Genomic DNA, 21,284 nt, shown 5'->3' with positions numbered 1-21,284 from the left:
AGTGAAGGCTAAAATTATTTGCCCAGCATCTCCGGTGGAAATCTAGTCATGCAACGGGTACGACTACACCCGTTCCTCACACCGATCACTCGCGCACTACTTTAGCCGCTTCGACCTACTCAATCTCAGCCCTCTACCGAAGATTTTCGCATCCGAACGGCCATAGGGAACTAAAAGATCTTCACGTCTTGTTCAAGGGTCGGGTTGGGTGGACCTTGTACACCGTTCTTGTACCACGATAACCGGCTGCGCTCATAGCAACGCGAAGCAATGCGTAGCAATGAGCTCCGTCCTTGCTTCGCGTCCAGGTACATGGACAATGGCCTTGTTCACCGATCCATCTCACTGCATGACGGGCGGCCTCACGATCCATTATGCTGCATGCCACAGATCTTCCTTGTCTTCGCCTCGAAAGCAGGAACTGCGAGAGCCAGGATCGCCACTATGCGTTGCGCCGTTGAGTGACATATGTCCATGTCGAGTGACGTTCACGACGTCTGGACGGATGTAGATGTTCGCTGTCAAAGCGGCTGTGCATGGAGTAACTTCACCAGAGCAGTAGCTAAGCACAGGCACCGCGGCTTCCACATCTGCAGATGTCAATCGGGGAGTCCCCTAAACTTTCGCCATTTCGACGTCCCATATAATCGCCGGTACACAGAGAGGCGGGCATGGCATAAGTGGGCAGGGATACTGCATATCAATAGCCTCACTCCGAATCCGACAGGGCCTCAAGTCTGGTTCCGAGACGATCAGGCAGCCAGACTTCAGACTTAGACTGAGGCCGGGCCGATGATTCTTCTGGTGGACGCATGCAGGACGGGGCGATTTGAAAAGGTCAAAGGTTTGAGGCCGTGGAGCTACTGCAGCGTTGAAGGTGGATGCACTGTGGGGTGGGCTGTCGATAGCCGTTGCAGGGAACTACTCTCGGGTATGCAACATCAAGGGGCCGGTGCCGACCGAAGTCCTGTCTCGAAGGATAGCCCGAACCTTGGCGGAGTCCTCCCCGGCGCGTATGGATTAAACATCATCTCATACTGATGGGAACACTGGTGATCTTGCGGGCGTAGCAACTTTTTGACGTGCATTAGGGTGATTAAAAGTACATGGTAAACTTTAGATCGCAAGTTGCTAAGCAAGCATATGTACTGTGCCACTTGCACCTTGCGGCAAGCAATATGTGAACCTATGCCAACGATCGCTATGGATGACGTACATCTGCCTATCTGTAGCAATAGACAATGCAGAGAGGTATCAGAACAGTAAAGACGATACAGAGCCGCTAATTATGCCCCTGGAATGGAACACACAAGGCCAGTCGTGCTTTTCCGGTAAGATGGCGCGGCAACGTGTCGAACAAAGGTGCAAGAGAAAGGAAACGCCGTTCAGGAGGACAAATGAGACAGTGTTGGCAGTCGATTATCGCAGACCGATGACGCTCTGTGCATCGTTAGCAGGGGTCACGAGTGGGTACGTAGGGTCAACATACCATCTCGAGCGTCCAGACCCTTCTTATCCACACCTTAAGCTTGCCTTCGACACCACGAACGTTATCAAGCTCAACGCCTTCCCACCAGCATCGACGAGCAGGTTTCCTCCAGAAGAGCAAAAGTTTCTGAGCCATACCGACGGCGTTGCTGTTAGCAAGGTCGTTACCCTTGATGTCGGTCCTGAGGCGTGCAAGAGCAATACTACAGATTACAGCCTTGTTGGGCTCTCCAGCGCGGTGACCCCAGTGATCGTCATGGTCGAAGCCGCTAAACGTGCGTCAGTCAAGCGCCTCTCAATGCCGAACCATGGTACATACCCTGCAGTCAGCATCTCAATCAGGTGCTGTTCTGTGGTTCCGGGCTCCTCGCTCTTCCTCAGACCCGAGAAGATACCCTCTTGCCTCAACAGCGCCTCGCCTGCCGCACGCTTGATCTCAATCATTTCAGGTTGGGCAACGTCGCGGTGCGGTGGGATAACGTAGAAATCCAAATCCTCGCGAAGAACAATAATACCGGCACGGTCTTGCAGCATGTCTCTTGCGGAGCCGTGCATGGGCTCGATAGGGACTGCTTCCGCAGCGTGATCGGGAGCAGCAGTCGGCGAGGGAGGCGACGCGGGGATGGTCTGAGCTACATGGCGGAAGAACTCGAGCATGTACTGTAGAGAATTCGGGTCGTACTGTGAAGGATAAAGATTGTCAGATAAGTATATCGCGGGGGTGGAGAGGTGGTACATGATCTTGGCTAGTGTGCCCATGGCGGAGTGAGGAGGGGAGGGATCGGGATTACCCACGTCGACTGGATACACGTCGCCATCATGGTACGAGTTCATGTGGCCATCAGGAAGAAGGCCGTTGGGGAACAAGGAGAGAAGGACGAATTCAGGCAGCGTCAGGAGCTCATCGCGTGACAACGTGAAGCGAGTTCCTCTGCAAAATAATCAGCACATGTGCAGCACGACAAGTTCATGCTACGTACCTCAATTCCAAAGTGATGTTCTCATCTGAGCCTCCACCAAGGGCATTGATTGGGGGACCCTGGCTGGTCTGTGAGACCTGAGTAATGATACTCGCTGGACCTCCTGCAGATGCCATGACGTAGGTAAACGAGTCGAGCGGGCTGGTTCCTTCGGTGTACGGAGGCGGAGGTTCTCCGTCGTCAATATCCTTGCTGCTGGAGCTGCCTTTGGTGTCGCGCGGGAGGACGGCTTTGATCGCGGCAACAGTAGCTGCGGAGGATGCAGACTCGGTGAAAGGAGGTGCTGGTGCAAATGCAGGCGGTGCGTCGCGCTGTCTGGGCCCGTTGGGCTTGTTGCGCGCCTCGACGGGTTCCTCAGACGGGAAGAAGAGAGACGAGAAGGATGGGGGTAACGGTGATTCGGCGGCGGTCGTCAACGCTGCGGCGTCCCTCACGGGTGCTGTGACTGTGTACGGTGGACGGGACGAGTCGCGGTCGTTGGAGTTCGGGGACAAAAGAGTGGATACGGACAAGCCGTCTGATCTGGAAGCCTGCGTACGCGACAAGGTGCCGGTGCGCTGTGTCTGTTGACGCAAACGAGGCTTCGAAGGGGCAAGGGCGCTAACCGCCGCGGAGTCAGTCAATCGATTGCGTGCGTGTGCAAATCACCGGCTGGCAGGGCGCATTAAATTGGGAGCAGTTGAAAGAATTGCAGTCCGTTCGAGGCAGACAGGAGGTGGTCGTCTGTAGGCGCGTATGGTGAGGTGGGCAATGGGCTTGAAGCTTGGAAGAGCGTCATTGGTTTGGGCCTAGCGCGACTGCTAATTAATTGTCCAGGAAGGCACGGTGCGCGGTTACAGCACATGATAGCTTCACAATTGGCACCTGTCACATTCAGAAGTCAGAGTACTGTGCTCAAACGAATTGTTTGTTTCATGTTGTGCTTGCTACAAGCTTTCCGTCTTCGCTCAGTGCTTAGCTACAACACCCGCCTCGTTGGCCTGTGCTGTAATGCGGCGCTTGTACGCCTGCACCGAACCGTCGAAGTGCTCGATCGTGCCATCGTCACATACCCACAAGCTCGTGCAGACTTTCTGTAGCATTGTGACGTCGTGACTGACCATCAGGATACCACCCTCAAACTTGTTCAGCGCGTCAGACAGCGCATCCATAGCTTCGATGTCCAAGTGGTTGGAAGGCTCGTCCAGAACGAGAATGTGTGGGTTGGTCAAAGCTAGACAAGCGAAAGCGACACGCGACTTTTGACCTCCAGAAAGCAGCTCCATCTTCTGGAGACCTGTCATACCAGTGATACCGAAGGCACCTAGGTGACGACGGTATTCCTCATCTGGTTTACCGGGGTACTGCTTCGACATGAATCCTACGGCACTGTTGTTAAGGTCCAGCGCATCGACGTGGTGCTGTGCGAAGAATCCCACACGGAGTCGAGGATTCTGCGAGATCAGACCAGATGTGGGTTGCAGTGCGCCAATGAGAAGCTTCAGGGCTGTTGTCTTACCAGCACCGTTAGGACCAACGATACCAATACGCGAGTCGAGCTGCACATCGAGGTCGACGTTCCTCAGCAAAATCTTGTCTTTAGAGTAGCCAAACGAGACGCCGCTCATCTGTATTATAGGAGGTGACAGCTTCTCCACTTCTGGGAACTTGAAGTGTACCGTATATTCGGCCTCGGGTGCTTGCAGGACGGGCATGCGCTCCAGCTTCTTGATCCTAGACTGCGCCTCAGAGGACTTGGCAGCATTGTACCTGAACTTGTCGATAAAAGCTTGCAAGTGAGCACGTTCCGCCATCTGCTTCTCGTACTCGCGCTTCGCTGTCTTGCGTCGCTCTTCCTTGGTGGCATAGAAGGAGTCGAAGTTACCACCCTTGTAGTAGTCGAGACGCTCGGAATGCTGGTGAATTATGTCGGTGGCCACTTCGTTGAGGAAAGCTCTGTCGTGAGAGACGACCAGAACTGTGCTGGGGTAATCTTGAAGATAGTTGGCCAGGAAGGTGATGGATGGGACGTCCAACATGTTGGACGGCTCGTCGAGCAGGAGCAGGTCAGGCTCGCAGAACAAAGCTCGTGCCAAAGCTAATCGCATCCTCCATCCTCCAGAGAATGTCCTTGTGGCATATTGTTGACGCTCGGTCGAAAAACCAAGACCCGCAAGGATACTGGCCGCTCTGGATTCTGCCTTGTCGGACTCCATCTCTGCAAGCTTGCCATGAATATCGCTGAGAGTAGTATCAAGACCCTCACGCTGCTTATCGAGTCTTTCGGCATCCGCGGAGGTGTCTGCTAAAGAGGCGCGTTCAGCCTCCAACTCGCTAAGTTCTGTACTGATCTTCTCTTGTTCCCTGAGAAGATGCTTTCGCCAGACATCTGCATCCAGAACAGCCTGGATGGCAGGTGTATCGTCACCAGTGATCTAAATCGACGTAAGCTTACGTATGCAGAGGGAGATGGATGATGGAACTTACTTCTTGCTCTACGTGGAGAATAGAAATATGCGTAGGAATCGAGACTTCACGTCGGGCAAGCGCGCGGAGCAACGTGGATTTACCAATACCATTCTGACCAACGAGACCGTAACGTCGACCATAGGCCAAGGTGAGAGAAGCATCTGTCAAGATGCGGAGACCAGGCATAGATACGTCAAAGCTGTCAATCTTGACGTCCTTGCTCTTGTTGGACGAGTCGCTGCCCAGCTGCAGAGGATTGACGGCCATGTAGAACTCTTCATAGCTCTGCGTCTCGTTGGGAATTTCGAGAAGCTTAGAGGCTTCGTACTCGACATTCTTGAACTCCTTGCGGTCTTGCTTGGCACGCAGCTTACGTTCGGCTTTCTCGAGCTTCTTGCGGTCGACCCTGGACTCTACCTTACGAGTGTTGGCTGACTCCAGATCGACGGTGCCGCCTGACAGACCCAAGGTCGCGGACATATTCTTTGAGGAGCCCACGTGGACAGCCTGGTCGAGCTTCTTGGCCGAAGGGGCCATCTGGCGGCGTTCACCATCAGTGCCATTGGCCGCATTGAGACGCGAGACGAATTTCTCAACCAGGCTGGTGATGGCTGTCTCATTATCTCTTGACAGGTTTCCAGAAGCAGACAGAAGCAGAGCCGCTACAGTGGCGGCTGCCTCCTCGAGCGGGGAAGGAGTATTAGGGTCCGAGTCGGAAGAGAAGGAATTGGCGGCATGGTTCAAGTATCCCACCGAGTACTCTGACAGGACAGGGTCGATGCTGGGGATCTGGGATCTGATCTCAGCTTCCATGGCTGCTGGCTGGCGTAGAAAATACGAGAACAAGTCCTTGTCCCACAGAGGCGGTTGCCGTCTGATTTCAAAATCCTATGGTGGCGCAAGCGAGGTCGGCGGGCACACAAGAGCACGTCTCGCCGTGTTCAGTCTGATGCCGGTGGATTGGCGGAGTGGAACGATGGTTTTGCGCGCGGTATTCGTGCCACAGCAGGTCGTCCAGAGGACCAGAGCTCAGGCAACGCGATGGAGAATTCGAAACTGTTCCTTTGGTGGCGGACATTCGGTGGCCAATCACCTGCGCGGTGCGGGCCCAGACAAACGAGCTCGGGCGCGTCTTTGCGCGAAGCTGCACCTGGATTGATTTCCTCAAGGATTGCCCGGCTGCGCACGTCTCTGCCGCGTCTCTGTGTTTCCGCTGAACATCAATGATCGTACAGCGTAACCCCATCCAGGCCCTGAGCCGTGTGCCCAACAAGCCCGGTGACAGAAAGAATGATACATGCCGTCGCCATTTCCCCAGAATGATTAACACAACGCCCGCCTCCACTGCTGATCAGACGGGCTTGCCTTAGCTGTCAACCCATGCCCTGTCGACAGCATCGTTCATGGCGCACCTGTGAGATCGACTTGTCTTGATGGCTTTTCGAGCAACGGGCGGCCGCCTTCATCACCGCGTGTGCCATGGGAAAGCCTGTTACGAACTCAGATTTGCTGGCTGAGGCTTCCGATCTAGCCGCACCCTCAGTAATCCCTGTCGTCCTTGATGTCTTGTCCCGTTTACTCCCAGTCTCCCGTCCTGGGGCTGACGTGCTCTCTGTTTTGGCCGCTGAGGCTGCCTCCGAGAGGTTCCAGACTTGGCGTGTCATTGGTGAGCGAACTACGTGCCGAAACAGCAATGCCCACGAGATATCATGCATTCGTTCCCTGAACTTCTCCATCCGCATTCCTTCAGCTGCCTCCAGCGTAACACCTAATGGCTCCTCACGCTGATTCAAGCACTGTGTGCCGGAATGGTCTTAGATGAACGGCGTGTCTGGCCTAGTGCGCTGTGGCGGAGGCTGCTAAGGCACACTCTTCCGGATTGCCACACTACCAGCAAGCCTACAGAAACCGGCTGATGTGTACGTACATGGGCGCGGCGACGACACGATCAGCAAACAATCTCCACTCGCTTGCAGGGAACTGCTGTCGACGCCCAGAGGGGCACTCGCGAATCACCTCCCAGCTTTGCGAGTATCCGGGATGTTATATCGTGGGTCCCAAAATAGTTGGCCTTAGCTGCGAGGGGTGGTTCTCACCAACGGACTGGTGGACTCGCTGGTCGCTGGACTCACGATGGCCAGCCTCTGCGCAGGGTCCCTAAGCGTCGTTGACGGTTACTCGGCGCTATCGCTAGCACAGCTTCACTCAAACGTCGTGATACCGCGTCGTGCTGCAGCTGGCCCGCACCTGTAGAACGGCGGGACGGGCCAAGTGCACTTCAGATGCATGCAGCGTGAACGGCGCTGCTTCGAGGCAGACGGCGGCCGGCAGAGCTATGACAGCATGCCGGCGCTCAGCGAGGCATGAGGTCTGTGTTGACTCCGTGTTGTGTTTCGACATGGCGCTATCATCGGCGACATCTCGCTAATCCCCAAGCGCGCTGGGTAACCCTGTTCGTCGATCCTAGAAGCAACAAGCAAGCAAGCCAGCGGATTTCCTCAGTCCTCCGTCCGCTCTCCCTCGAAGCTCCACCTCTCTGCTTCAGCCCGCTGCCGGGTGCTCTTGCCGCCCTCTCGTCGTGCTGTTCTGTGATGCAGTTCGCTCTCCTGGCGTCTAATTGACCCTCCATTCCTCTCACCCCTCGTATATTCGCGTGCATCTGCGATTCATGGTTCACTGAGGCTTGACGTGCCAGAATGCTTGCGTCGTCACAACTACTGCGCCGAGCGAGTCTTCCCCGGCGGTGTGGTTTCTAACGAGAATGAAAACGGTTCCAACGGTAAATATCCTGCCTTTCCTCCGTCTGCAAGGCTTCAATGCTGTGTCTGCATGGCTACATGCGCTCTCCAGCGAGGCCCTTGCTTGTTTCGATGTCTCAACGCCTGTTCTGCTTCCGAGTACGGCTGCTCGCCTGTTTCGCTTCGCTATACCTCACCTCATAGTCGCACTGAGGGCAATGACTGACGCATCTTCGTCACACAGCTTTGTGCTACTGCCACTGTCGTTGGTGCATCTGCGGTCGGCCTGTCTTTTGGACGCGGATCTCCCCTCGACTCCTCGACCTCAGACAAGAGGAAAGCCACGCCAGCACCAGAGCTGGCACCCGGTCCGATGCCTGCTACCACCCAAACCACATCTGCGACAACGACCGCGGTCGCTCCCTTCAGTGCCCCTATACCGTTCGTCCCTACCTCCCGCATCCCCATCGCGACTCGGATGCAGGACGGCCGTCCCCAGAGACGGCCGATCGTGAGGAGGATGACCAGCAGTGACGCGCCCATGCGGCCGCCGAGTGCTGTAGTCAATGGCTTTGCAGTCAGTGAGCACGGCGCAGACGAGTCGGACGTCGGCACCCACGTGTCGAGGAGAGCCTCGTGGATGAAGAGGCTTTCGACCATCTCAGTCTCGCAACACTCGAGTAGAAGCCATAGCCCTGCGCCATTGTCTCCTTCTGTGTCTTGCCCGAATGGTTCTGTGGCCTTCTCCCACGATAGGTCCGCTGTACCGATGATGGGCAGACATACTCCTTCCCAATTGTCGCCAAACAAGCTCGTGAAACGGTCCTCGTCAGTGCGTGCTCCTCGTGACACTCACTCTGCCCATGGTTCTGGTACCAGCTCCCTTCGTCCTTCGTTCCGCCGCCCGGCCACCAGCCATCAACGGTCTGCAACCCTGCAGAACTACCACTCCTTACTACCGGTTACGAGAGAATCGCCATCACTGGAAGTCAAGCCCTCTTCGGCGAGCACCGACAGTGAAGCTGAGTACACACAGTTCTTCACTGCTAAGTCGTTACGAGGCAGGACGCTGTCCAGGCGCTTCAGTCCCAATATTACCAGGGTCAAGCGCATCTTCCCAGACGAGAAGCATCGAGCGACGCTGGTCCTGGCAAGAGCAGTCACTGCAACTGCCGAGGACCTGGAAGAGTCGGCAAGTGAAGCAGGTGAAAGCGTGTTTTACGTTAGCAGGCCAGGCACCCCACTGAGCTACACGGCGGCTGTCGCAACATCCAAACCTGGGGCTCCACACTTCACCGAGAACACGCACATACGACCTCCGACTGCATTCTCATCCACCGTTGTTTCTGAAGATGCCTCGCGGCGCAGGCGTTCTTTCTCAATTGCTGACCTCTTTCCCACCTCTGGATCCAGCGCCAAGAAACAGCGCCTCGCCAAACAACCCGGCATGAAACACACCTGTGGGTCGAGTCAGCGCATCAGCTCTGATCCCATAATACCAACGATGGGCAAGCGCTCCAACACTACACAAGGCGCGCTGCCAGAACGACGCAATTTGACCGACCCGGCGCCTCCAAAACGCGATATTTTTTCATCAACCGGTATCGCCGAGTCCATCAGCCACCATCATGGAGCACCTGGAGGCTCTTCGACATCGCCGTCGTCCACACTACCACCGCCCCGTTGCGCGATGACAGTCCCTGGCAACCGGTTGGCATCAATGCCTCAGCTAGAGGCTATTGCCTCAGCCGCGCCAGCCACCAATCAAGCCCCACCATCGCCCTCGACGCTAGCGCAAGCGGGCGTTCGCCCGTCGCGTCATTCCATCGCTCCCTCAGAACAAGCATCCACATTGGTCGGCTCTTCTGATCATGATGTTCGCGCCGTAAGCTCGGTCGACGAAGACGACGCCGATTTTCGCGGCGAAACTCTCTATGATTCGCTGCGCACCGGCGCAAGGAGTGTATCTGATGCTCGAGGGCTTCGCATAGAGACCATATTTGACGATTCTCCCCCTGCCAAGGTCAAGGTCACAGCCCTGCAAGACCTTCTACCGTCTGGCGCCTTTACGGACGACCTCACTAACGATACTTCCGGTGATCACAGCATTGCCGAGGACGATGAAAGTATCATTACACCTGTGCGCACGGTACGACCAGAGCGCTTCCTCCAAGAAGCTGTAAGCTTCTCGCGCGCAAACAGCACGACCGCATTCCCCAGCCTGATACCGTCGTCGCCCCCGGGCATGTCTAAGCCGCTATCCCTTGGGACGCTGGAATGGGATTCTACGGCCGGCGACGATGATAGCAGCAGTAGGTGGTCACTTGACGAACAGGAAGGTGAAGACCCTTGGGTTGACCGTCCACTAGCCAGCCATCTCGCTAAACCAATTACGTTGCGGCGCTCGAACCCGCGCTTGCTTGCTTCAGTCCCAAATTCGAAGCCAACGACTCCACAACATCTTGCACTTGACCACGTCGACCGTGATGCACGTAGCAGCATCTTCGATTGGTCTGAACAGCAGCCTGCTGCTCAGAGCTCGGGGAATCGAACGCCGCCACGTCCCCGAACAGTCCACGGCAAAAAGGATGCAAACCGAAGGGACAGTCGGTCGGTTGGCAGACGTGCTCCGAGCGGGTTACACACGCGCAGCCAGAGTGTGCCTGTTGTTCCAGATGTGGTTGGCAAGCGTAGCACAGTAGTCACCAACAAGTTTGGAACATGGGGCATAGGTAGCAAAGGTGTCACTGAGGATTGGAACGACGACTTCGATTTCTCAGAACTCGCTGAGGAGCCGACTCCTAAGAGCGTAGCCGGATCACAGCGCATCGACAGCGGTTCAGCAATGGTGGTACCCAAGAGCATTCAAGAGCAACAGAACAATGTCCTGGCAAACATCAGTCTCTTGCGCGAATGGGGCCTTCTCATCGAGGAGCTCAAAGAACACAAGGTTCGTGCCATCGCCCTTGGCATCATGGATGGGCCACAATCAGGGATGTGGGAAGAGGTGGATGCTATGATCGACCTCGCAGATCAAGAAGCGGAACACGAAGAAGTTCCTCAAGCAACTCCTCCCTCTTCGCCAGGGTTTGATGAAGCTGCGTTTGATGACGTTTCTGGCAGTCCTAATGTTGGTCGCGGACGGCGCAAGGCGGGGTCGCCGAATGACGATCTTAGCAACACCAAAACCGTGCGCCCAAGGAAATCGATCTTACCGCCAAATGACCGAATCTTTGGCCCCCAATCTCCCGCACCACCAAGGCCGAAATACGAAGCGCCAGCGACCCCAGAATCCAGGCCTATTACGCGTCCTCGGAAAGACTCAGAAGCCAAAGCACGATCAGTCATCGAAGCACTGCAGACTAGGAGAAGCATCTTCGAATCTCCTGCGCCTGCAGCACCGACACCTTCGCCAAAGAAGGTGCCGTTCGACACTGCGACCCTGCGACGTATAGTGCCCTATGTCAGCGGCTTGACACACAAAGTCAAAGTTACCATCAGGGATGCGGAAGGACTTTACTACAGTCCGACCACCAGCCCGCAGCACGAAGAGCCTCCATTCGCCATGAGTCCATTCCAGGTGGACGCGGAGCTCACATCGCACATGAAACTAATGACAGTTATGTAAAGCCACAGTTCTCGACGATGTAACGGAATTACCAGCGTACCGGTCACCCACCCAGCACCGCTTCGTACACACAGGACCCGGCCGATCTTGCGGCAGTAAGGATCGTTCAGCGGATGCAAAAAGATTTCTTCCGGATATTTTCCAACTTTGGATCAGAGCGTTCGAGCGATTTTGCGTCAATCATCGACTCATCACTGTAATTTTTATGTTACTATTGGCTACCACCACCCGGTCAGCATTTGCATTTGAAGCGGAGCCGCATATTCCCTGTTTCTCTTTTGCATAGCGTGCAGCAAGTCATGGGATACACGCGAAAGAGAATGTTGAAGAGCTCGTGAAGGAGGTGCATGGCAGACATTTCGATTGAAGAGGATTTCCTTGTCGGTGTTGGAAACATAATATCTTTCCGTTTCTTCAGGGCACCAGCTGGGTTGATCCCAGGAAACTCCCGCCGCGCAGTTCGCGAGCTTCTTTCTTACAACCTTCACGGAGTACGATGGATCATGTACAAAAGCGGACTGGATTTCCTTTGCCTTTGCTGTAGCGATCTTCTCGTTTTGGTTTGAATAACCGTGAATGCCTCGGAATCTGTATCGATATTCGACGGCCGGCATATGTCTTGCGAGACGAATACAAAACATTGAATATGTCTTAGTCGCTATTCCTCGGCTTCATCGTGACGATCCTTGGTGGCCTCCGCACTGGCACGGACGAGCGTCCTGCGACTGATCACATCTTCATCTCATAGCCGTGCACATACGATAGTACGCATAACCTCTGCATGAGTATTCCTCATGCATAAATGTGGAGCTCACGCCGACAACATCCAGATCTGGGTCCCGGACCTCGGAAACTGAGGCCATCCATGTCTCCACTTTCCCCAGTTCAACAATTTCTTGTGGGTTTCCGCCGGCCTCATCAGCGTGCCTTATCCGTTCACGCGTACTTTCGCTTACCGTCTGGCTAAAGCGTTGCTAAGGACCGTCTGGCGCTCAAGGCATCTGCTAGATCCACTAGCTCAAAGCCACCAGATCATCTTTCTGGGCAGCGCATGCACCGGCGTACAAAAGTACCACAGAGGCAGCGATTGTAAGACTCTAGCTCGTCGCAAGATCCTGGTCACGCAAAAGCAATCCATGGATCACATTTGCAGCAATTTGCGCGATATGAATGCGGAAGTCATCACGTTAATGAGCAGGGTTACTGTTTGTTTTGTGCAATAACAGATGTCCTTTCCCAGCCACATTGCCGACGCTACTTAGAGCCGGTCCCATTTGCTGCAGCAGAGCCATTATTTACATGCATATACCTGTTTCTACATGTCACACCTTGATCGCTAGCTTTCGAAGTCCGTCAAAATCCGTTTTTCTTGTCTGGAAGGCTTGGGGCTGGCTAGCTCTTCAGCTTCGTCCTCCTCCAGCCTTGAAATGGGAAATTGTGTCCGCTGTAGGACGTCCCGGAACTCCCGTCCCTCGGACTCGGCACATCACCGAACGACAGGCGCACCTGTCAGAGTCAACACACGTCATCTCGACCAGCAGACAAGCGACTCGCCTCGCAGTCAACGTGCGACGTTCTTTTGAACCTGTGGTATTCTGGCAAGTCCTGCACTCCGCCGGCACCTCCACAGAGTCCACACATGATGACGTCCCTCAGTCTTGGAACCCAAGCATTACCACCTTGGGAATGTATCGCGGCGAAGCCCTTGATCACATTCGTTCATACTACATTGCCACTGAGGGGTACAAATCGGCTTCATTCCTTTCAAATGCCATCTGACCGATGTTTCGAACCGGCATTCTCAAGCTGATTTATTCGCGAAATCGCTGACTTTCGCGCTCTGATCCGTCCCCGGACCTGCATATTTCCCTGCTTACTCGCTTTCGTATCCTTGGTCTCTCACGTCAGCCTTACACACGATCAACAATTCTGCAAGATGTCATTGAGGCGCCTGACAGCCCTGTTTTCGATCGCCTTTTCCGCCAGTGCGCAGTCTACTGCATTAAGTGCCTGTTCGAGTACAATTGCCCCACAAAATGCGGCTCCTTCGGTTGCGCCTGGTTTCCGTGTCGAGGTCGTCGCTAATAACCTGACCCGCCCCCGGAGCATTCAGTTCGATTCGGAAGGTGCTTTGCTAGTGGTAGAGCAGAGTCAGGGTGTTAGAAGGATCAGGCTGAGTGGTGATGGCATTTGTGTGAGGCAAGATGGAGAAGCTCAGAATGTGACCGACAACACGAGCGTGAGTGACCTGCGTTTAGTTAGATCATAGTTAGTCTCAGAAGCAGATGACTGACGGCTAGTAGCTGAACCATGGTCTCGCCCTTTCAGAGAATGGTCGAACGCTCTATGCATCTTCAGCAAGCGCTGTCTATGCCTGGGACTACGACCCCTCACAAGGTCTAACAACATCTGAATCCCGCCGGATCGTAGGTGACTTTGGCACTACCGATGGCCATGTGACTAGGACGCTTCTCTTCAGCCAGGCGGCTCCTGGCATGCTACTGGTGAGTCGAGGCAGTGGACCAAATGTTGATCTTCGAGCGCTGGACAGGTCGAAAGCCATCTCTACAATCAAGGCCTTCAACGTGACAAACGCCACTTCAGAAGGCTACAGCTATATTAACAATGGTTTGCTTCTTGGATGGGGCCTCAGGAATAGTGTCGGCGTAGGCGAGGAGCCAGTGACCGGCGGTATCTACTCCGTCGAGAACAGCGTCGACAACTTCCAGCGAGATACTGAATTGATCAACGAGAATAATCCCGGAGAGGAGATGAACTTCCATGGATATCTCAACGGCACTCAGTATGAGCAGCAAGGGGGCAACTATGGCTATCCGACATGTTACGCCGCTTGGAACGTCTCTGAGATCCCAGACAATCAAGACATCTCTGTCGGTTCGCAGTTTGCCATTGGCAGCCAGAACGACACCGTCAATGACGAGAGTTGCCGTGATAAACATATCGCTCCTAGACTAACCTTCCAAGCTCACATGGCTCCAATCGATGTCAAGTTTAACACCAACGGTACCGGCGCATGGGTGTCGTTCCGCGGGTCATGGTAAGCTCAAATTCCAGACACAAGATCCCATCACTGAACACACAGGAATCGCGAGGACCCCATTGGCTACAAAATCAGCTTCATCCGATTCGACGGCCACGGCTCACCAATCGCTGCTGCAAATAGTACTACCGCAGCAGTCGACATCGTATCGAACCCAGATCTTTCCGAGTGCCCTGACAACTGCTTCCGCCCTGCAAGTCTGGCTTGGGATACTCGAGGTCGCTTGTTCTTCAGCAGCGATGCGACTGGAGAGATCTATGTCATCACCAGGGAAGATGGAAGTGGTGTGAACAGCGTCAGTGAAGTGGGCTCGAATGGTACCTCTAGCGGCGGTGGTTCGGGCACTGGGACTTCGGCGCCTTCACCGACTAGCAGCAGCAGTGCTGCTGTCATGCAGAGCTGCAGGGTTGCAAGCATCTGGGCGGCCGGTGCAGTGGCTGTTGCACTGGCTCTATAAGGGTCTTTAGTGCAAGGACACGCGCATGGAGGCCTAGTAAATGTCATTGCATAATGGCAGTCTTCACATTCGCTTCGCAGATCTGCAAGTTCCACATATAGCTACACGGGAAGGTGCAAACGCGCGCATCGACGGTGACTGCAGCACGCTGTTCGTACTTTCCGTTTGTGCCTCAGCAAGCAAGCTATCACTTCTCAGCGCGCACTCTTGCTCGTTCGCGCTACACAGACCTCGAAAACCAGAAACTTTTCTTTGACATCGCATTCGCTGCGATTTAGGCGTGGAAGTCCTCCTTGAAGACCTCTAGTCAGCTTCATCGGTTAGATCAGTCGAGCTCTTACCGTTGACAGTTCTCACTCGTTCCACTTCGCAAATATTTTTGGAGACCCTATTGGAATCTTGCGCGGCCGGGGCTCAAGTTCGGCGACGGTCCAGGACAGGAGCTCAATTTCACCTCTATCTCTCATAGCGGCGCACCATCGATCGCCTTCACGCGTACTGAGCGCTAAGGCCACTACTCTCACTCATAGCGTCCTCGAGTGGGCCCCCTCTTATATCTCCCTGTCCGCAGCCACCGACAAACTTGACTACTTTCCTCAATCAAATCGACCCGTGCAGTTCTTGACCTTGGTTCAAGAGGTCCTTGCATAGGAAGTCTTAACAATGTCTCTTGGGCCACGCGCCATACAGACTGCGTTCAATACGCTACCCATCGAGGTATGGTCCTTTTCACTCAAAATGATCGTCGGGACATTCTGACACCGTCTAGCTCAACAAGGCCATCGCTCATTACCTAGACACCGACAAGGACATCATCTCATTCCGCTTGATATGCAGGGGCACCAATGATGCTATCGACGCCGACCATGGATCTTTCTGGCGCCATGAATTCCGCAGAAAGTACGCTTTCAAAGAGGGTCCATCCAACAAGGAGTTGCAGAGGGCATATCAGCGACGTGCTAAGATGCTTCGACGAGGCACTGGTTACGACTACTTTCGTGGATACAAGAAGCGGGAACAAGACGTTATCGAGGTGCTCCGAGATCTGATAGTCGGTGAGTGTCTCTCCTGGCTTTTGCCATGATAGAATCATGATTCCAACTGCTATGCCATGCTAACTTGACGTCATATAGACTCATTCCAAGGCACCGTTGACTTCGACAAGTACGGTCGACCGCGTTGCAAGAATCAAGATCGTCTCCTTGAGTTCATCATGAACTCCAAGATTCTTCTCAACGACCGTCGCGCGCCAGATGTACGCACTCGGTCGGAGAAAACCGTAAAAAAGGATACCAATCCTATGCTTGCCGCCGTCAAGATCATCTGTTCGTCCCTGCTCTTCGAACATGACAATCTCAAGCATCATGTCTTCGCCATAGAGCAACTCCAGCGCGCCGCGTACGCCTCAACGAACAAGGCTCCCATCTACGAAGGATTGAAACTCACTGATGTCAACATGGAGTGGATCATGAAGTGTCTCGATTTCTTCCGCTACCATATGATGAACCGCGAGACGTTCACCCTTGCCGATGCTATGGAGGATCTTTCTGCGTTGCAAAAGCCAACAGCCTGGCAAGAACCTCTCAGGAACGGTGCACTTCCCCTGAGCAAGCACTGGAAGGGTACATACTCCTTTCTGGACCCCAAGGAGCAAACGAAGCTTCGTGCTCTCCCAGACGACGATGACAGCGACACCTACTTCAGTGACAAGAATATAGACGAGGGCAAGATCCAGGTATGTGCCAGTGTACCGATTGATGCGTCGATATGCTGACAAGCCTAGTCTCTTGAGCTTGACTTCGAGCCCAAACGCCAACTGAAGTGGCCGAAGCTCTTTGAGCAACGTCTGAACTCGTTGCGCGAGACTTCTGAGCCTGATATGCCGCAGTGCCGTAGCAAGGCGAAGTATTCGGTCAACGCTAACTTGCAGTTCACGGGTACCGGCATGGACCTCGAGGACGACTTCCATGCTATTGGCTGGCTCAATGCTCTGCCAGATCAGTGCGGTATACCTGGCTGGCAACGTATCACGTTCATGAAGCACTTTGCCGAGGACCTCGATGACGTTGATTCAGACAATCTTTGGGCGTACGAGGGCGTCGTTCTGCCAGGAGGTCGCATCATCGTCGGTCGTTGGTGGTTTGCTTCTGAGACAGTCAACTACCGTGTAAATGCAAACCAGTTCCCACACATTGATGACCATACTAATCTTCTCCAGGATGACTACAATGGTCCTTTCATCCTCTGGGCCGCAGAACCTGATGAGTTTGAGGAGTCCAACGACAGCGACTCGGAGGAGTAGTACAACTTTTTGGCGCTTTGGAAATCTTGACTGACGCTGAAGGAGAGAGACCTCTACCACAGGCTGTTAGATTTGGAGCGACACTGGTCAATCACATTTCGAAAAGTTCGAGGATCGAACATAGCTTATATTGATCGAGATTTTGAAGATAGTAAGCTTTCCCAGAATGCTCTTGCCAACAGTGCCCATATACTACGATGCAACGCTATCTACCTCAGATAGTTCGTCCTCTGCTCACTCTCCTTGATCCACTGGTCGAGCTTCTTGCGGTCCCTCGGCTTGAATCCGACCTTGAAGTACTTCGGCTCCATGGTCAGACTGGTAGGTAGGTCATTTGCCTCCAGACAGTCCATAATCGCCTCATCTCTCGGGTCATTTGGTGGTGTGAATTCGAATGCACTGATCAGTCTTACGAACGCAGTGAAAAGCTCCCTGTTCGCCAGATGACTGCCAACACACATCCTACTCCCAGCACCATACCCATAGTGCGGCGTCCCGGCACCATCCGGCACGTTCATGTACCTCTCCGGATCGAACGTCCCCGGGTCCTTGAAATGCTCAGCGTCGTAGTCGGCAGCGTATGCGTTCATGTAGAAAGTTGTACCAGACGGGATGACGACGCCGTTCCACTCGATCGGCTTGATAGACACTCTGGGGAGGCAGATGGGGATGACTGTCCAGTAGCGCAGTATCTCTTTGTACAACGCCGTGATGTAGGGTATCTTCTCTTCGTGCAGACACTGTGTCCAGGCGTCGCCGGCGGGGTAGGCGGCCATTATCTCTTTGTGGGCGCGCACTTGGATCTTTTGGCCAGCGGGCGTCGCGAGGTAGGCGATACCCATGATCAGGTTGCCGGGGACGGTATCCAGGCCGGCAGATACCATGGTTAAGCATATGGATTTTATCTCCGCTGCAGATGATCGTTAGTGTCTTTACACATGGAAGAGGAGGGGAGGGGAGTATACCTCTGTTCAGCTTGGCCTCGGGGTCTTTGATGATGTTCCCTGTGATGCACGGCTTGTCTGTTCTCTTTGCGATCTTCTCCTCCAGAGTCTCGAGCAGCTTGTCCATGTACACATCGCGCCTGTTCTTGAACTTGATCGCCTCGTTACTTTGACTCGGGAAGAGACGTAGCAAGGGAACGTAGTCTTGCCAGTTATTGCTTGTCGAGCGGAAGTTTCCCACCCCCCGTTCTACATCGACGATTTCTTTCAGAAGAGGAGCGTCCACGTCGCCGTCAATTCGATACCCGTAGTTCAGCGTTAAGCTGGTGTTGAGCGCGTACCGTTGCCAGTACGCCCGCGGGTCGAGATCGATCTCGCCGCCTTTGCTGTCGGAGAGTAGTTCCTTGATCGACACGGTGGATTCGAGGTCGATGAGCGGCATGTAGGATTGCACTGCTGGCCGGTTGAGCGCCGTGGCAGCCGCTTTCCGGCGATTCTTGCACGACTCGTCCCAAGGAGAAGTGCCGATTGTGAAGCCCTGGGATGAGGAGACGACTTTGTGAAAGGTGTGTAGCATAGGACGGGAGATGAGAGCGGATTGGTTTGTGATCCAGAGGTGGCGGACGGAGTCGAAGGAGTTTGCAAAGACGATTCTCTGCGGGCTTGTTAGCTGGCGATTCTCTGTGCGTATTGGGAGCGCACCTTGTTGCCCATGCGGACTTGGAATACTGGGCCGTACTTCTTTGCCCATCCTTGTGCGACCTTTGCGTGGCTTGTGCCCAGTTCATACAAGCTGCCAAAGACAGGTAGGCCGGGCACTTCCGGAAGACCTTTGATGTGCGGTGTGTCGGTCCCGTACATGAATCTGTACAGGAAGATACCTACGATGACAGCGCCGACGACGTAGATTGGAATCGACATGCTGCTGACTGCTCAGACTGATGATCCAGGAAGAAGTGAGGCTTGGTAGAACAGACGTTATAGCAGGGAGCCGCACTTATACCAGCGCTCATCGGCTGGGCCCACGCATCGCGGTCAACGTAGTTCAGACCCAGAATCCGCACCTATCCACATCCTGGTCGCTCGTCTCAGCATGAATCCGCGCCGCTTCACTGGACGCGCGATCCGACATGGCTACAGCTTGCTGGACGCAGTAAAGCGGAGTGTTAGCGCCCTGTCCGCTTTCGAAGAAGTGGTCGTCGAGAGAGCTGTCTGCGGAATTCGACCGCTGGCGTTGCTTGACGTGCGTTCACTAGTGGGTCGCGGGGGAGCTGCGCTGTGGGGTTGGCTAGCCGCATCGAGAGCACGGTGGCTTTGCACGCATGGCGGATATTTATTTCGGATATCGAGAACACGGCTGATGATATCGGTCTCCACAGTGAGCATGCTGTTGTAATGCATGCTTCGCGCGTTGTGGAACTCCAGGGTTGTAGCATTTTGAAGGCGGAATACTTCCTCGTCGTAGTAACAGGAGCTCGTGTGCGAGGGTTCCCGTGTACGCAGACCCACCATGGCGACGGTAGACAATGGACCGAGCTTGTGCGAACAGTAAATGTTCTGGGAGTACATGGCTTGAGGATAGTCAAAGCTGTGTGCTAACAGTGTGTCTACATACATGTCAGTGGAAATGTTTCGAGTAGACAGGAGCACTGAAATGAGTACACACACTTACATATATTTCTTGTCCATTGTCTGGTGTGTTCTTGATAATGAAGTCAATGTGGCGTGGGTATAATGCTGCCGGGATTGCTTCGCCCAAACATCACAGTCATGACACCGGTGCGGCAGTGGCCTCTCAAACTCGGCTTCTATTGTGCACTTCAGTCGAACTTGAGCTCGAGCGCAGGCTCGATCCTACCCACACACTCACCGAACCCTACCAATGCCTCCTCATCATGCCCACATACTCCTCTGATTGTGATCTCGTCTCCGTCCTCTAAGAAGGTCCTCATTTCCCCGCCGCTGAGCTTTATGGGCTCCTTTCCATTCTGGCTCTGTTCTATGAAACTTCCGTATTCTGCAGGAGAATCACCACTTATTGTGCCGGAGCCAAGGAGGTCGCCGGGCTGGAACGGGCAGCCAGTAATGGTGTGGTGTGCGAGCATTTGTGGGAACGACCACAGGAGGTTTCGGGCGTTGACTTTCGAGATCGTAGTGTTGTGGCCCGAGCAGGCTATTCTCAATTAGCCTCCTCGACGCGAGCTGGAAGAAGGGAAACGTACTCTTCACATCTACTTGAAGATTGATGTCAAACACGGACTTTTCATCACTTTCCTTCAAGTACGGCAACACACTCCCATCATTCTCGAGACCCTTTACCTTGAAGGGCTCCAGTGCATCCGCGAGTACGACCCAGGTGCTGATTGTGGTGCCGAAGTTCTTTGCATTGAAGGGCCCCAAGGGCACATACTCCCAAGCCTGGATGTCTCTAGCCGACCAGTCATTCATCAGCACAACGCCGAAAATGTTGTCTGCAGCCTTGTCAATCGGTATGGGTGTTCCTTGCTCGTTCGAACCGCAAATGAATGCGCCGAGTTCCAGCTCCATGTCAAGCTTCTTGCAAGGTGAGAAGGTCGGTTCCTTCTTTTCGGCAGTAGGGTTTAGCAAAATCTGGCCGTTTGGTCGGCGGATTGGCGTTCCTGAGGGTACGACTGACGATGCGCGACCGTGGTAGCCAACAGGGAGATGCTTGTAGTTGGGCTGCAATGCGTTTGTAGGGCCACGGAAGATTACGCCGCAGTTGTAGGCGTGGTTCATGCCGGCAAAGAAATCGGTGTAGTCGCCAATCTTGAAGGGCAGATGCTTTTTCACATCTTGCAATGGTATCAATGCCTGCTTCTGTAATGACTCGTTGTCCTTCAGGACGTCTGGAAGCTCTGTGCTTTCGGTGAAAACGCTCTGGATGTACTTGCGCACAACGGAGTGGATGGGTCGTCCGAGCGCCGCGAAAGCATTTAGTGATGGCTGTGAGAAAACAGCTTGGTGTGGCTGGATCATCGATAGCCCTGAGAAGCCATTATTTGCTGCAAAGACCTCGAGATCCAACGCATGATCTCCAATAGCAACGGCGACCCGCGGTGTCTTCGATGATGCTGTCGAAATGATACCAAAAGGTACGTTCGCGAGCGAGAAGTGTGACCCTCGAGGGATGTTGAACCAGGACCGCAGAGAAGTCATGCTGGGCGATGCTCCTACGCTGTCGCTGATGGTTCTGTCGAGCCTGGAATTGCCGGACTTG

The 21,284-nt window shown here is 54.2% G+C and overlaps 9 protein-coding genes across 9 annotated transcripts; 4 read left to right on the top strand and 5 right to left on the bottom strand.

Annotated features, from left to right (window-relative positions):
* Positions 1-1,480: 1,480 nt before the first annotated feature.
* M421DRAFT_57656 (uncharacterized protein) lies at positions 1,481-3,022 on the bottom strand (the record flags this gene model as incomplete). The annotated part of the gene is made up of 3 exons (XM_033595525.1): positions 1,481-1,757; positions 1,808-2,419; positions 2,469-3,022. Coding segments are annotated over 3 exons (1,443 nt in total), but the record flags the coding sequence as incomplete, so codon positions are not given.
* A 393-nt stretch (positions 3,023-3,415) lies between these two features.
* M421DRAFT_57915 (P-loop containing nucleoside triphosphate hydrolase protein) lies at positions 3,416-5,729 on the bottom strand (the record flags this gene model as incomplete). The annotated part of the gene is made up of 2 exons (XM_033595547.1): positions 3,416-4,882; positions 4,935-5,729. 2 exons carry the CDS (start codon positions 5,727-5,729, stop codon positions 3,416-3,418), a joined length of 2,262 nt encoding a protein of 753 aa, XP_033451058.1.
* Positions 5,730-7,753: 2,024 nt separating this feature from the next.
* M421DRAFT_99406 (uncharacterized protein) lies at positions 7,754-11,282 on the top strand (the record flags this gene model as incomplete). Its single annotated transcript, XM_033598752.1, has 2 exons — positions 7,754-7,813; positions 7,899-11,282. 2 exons carry the CDS (start codon positions 7,754-7,756, stop codon positions 11,280-11,282), a joined length of 3,444 nt encoding a protein of 1,147 aa, XP_033451057.1.
* A 1,219-nt stretch (positions 11,283-12,501) lies between these two features.
* Positions 12,502-13,131, top strand: M421DRAFT_359903 (uncharacterized protein). The gene has a single exon (XM_033589662.1). It carries the CDS (start codon positions 12,582-12,584, stop codon positions 13,059-13,061), a length of 480 nt encoding a protein of 159 aa, XP_033451056.1. The 5' UTR covers positions 12,502-12,581; the 3' UTR covers positions 13,062-13,131.
* Positions 13,132-13,218: 87 nt separating this feature from the next.
* Positions 13,219-14,800, top strand: M421DRAFT_90625 (soluble quino protein glucose dehydrogenase; the record flags this gene model as incomplete). The annotated part of the gene is made up of 3 exons (XM_033597877.1): positions 13,219-13,521; positions 13,586-14,340; positions 14,386-14,800. The coding sequence occupies 3 exons, from the start codon at positions 13,219-13,221 to the stop codon at positions 14,798-14,800; spliced, it is 1,473 nt and encodes a 490-aa protein (XP_033451055.1).
* Positions 14,801-15,463: 663 nt separating this feature from the next.
* Positions 15,464-17,102, top strand: M421DRAFT_58030 (uncharacterized protein; the record flags this gene model as incomplete). Its single annotated transcript, XM_033595559.1, has 5 exons — positions 15,464-15,517; positions 15,570-15,855; positions 15,934-16,535; positions 16,584-16,967; positions 17,019-17,102. The coding sequence occupies 5 exons, from the start codon at positions 15,464-15,466 to the stop codon at positions 17,100-17,102; spliced, it is 1,410 nt and encodes a 469-aa protein (XP_033451054.1).
* A 209-nt stretch (positions 17,103-17,311) lies between these two features.
* Positions 17,312-18,967, bottom strand: M421DRAFT_58081 (cytochrome P450; the record flags this gene model as incomplete). The annotated part of the gene is made up of 3 exons (XM_033595565.1): positions 17,312-18,012; positions 18,068-18,701; positions 18,749-18,967. 3 exons carry the CDS (start codon positions 18,965-18,967, stop codon positions 17,312-17,314), a joined length of 1,554 nt encoding a protein of 517 aa, XP_033451053.1.
* A 22-nt stretch (positions 18,968-18,989) lies between these two features.
* On the bottom strand, positions 18,990-19,869 carry M421DRAFT_359889 (uncharacterized protein). Its single transcript, XM_033589661.1, has one exon. It carries the CDS (start codon positions 19,661-19,663, stop codon positions 19,181-19,183), a length of 483 nt encoding a protein of 160 aa, XP_033451052.1. The 5' UTR covers positions 19,664-19,869; the 3' UTR covers positions 18,990-19,180.
* Positions 19,867-21,223, bottom strand: M421DRAFT_57276 (Fumarylacetoacetase; the record flags this gene model as incomplete). Its single annotated transcript, XM_033595485.1, has 2 exons — positions 19,867-20,224; positions 20,265-21,223. The coding sequence occupies 2 exons, from the start codon at positions 21,221-21,223 to the stop codon at positions 19,867-19,869; spliced, it is 1,317 nt and encodes a 438-aa protein (XP_033451051.1).
* Between the last annotated feature and the right edge of the window lie 61 nt (positions 21,224-21,284).

This window comes from Didymella exigua, assembly GCF_010094145.1.
Source record: "Didymella exigua CBS 183.55 unplaced genomic scaffold M421scaffold_7, whole genome shotgun sequence".
NCBI classification, from domain to species: domain Eukaryota; kingdom Fungi; phylum Ascomycota; class Dothideomycetes; order Pleosporales; family Didymellaceae; genus Didymella; species Didymella exigua.
This window is presented reverse-complemented; position numbering and strand designations above follow the sequence as displayed.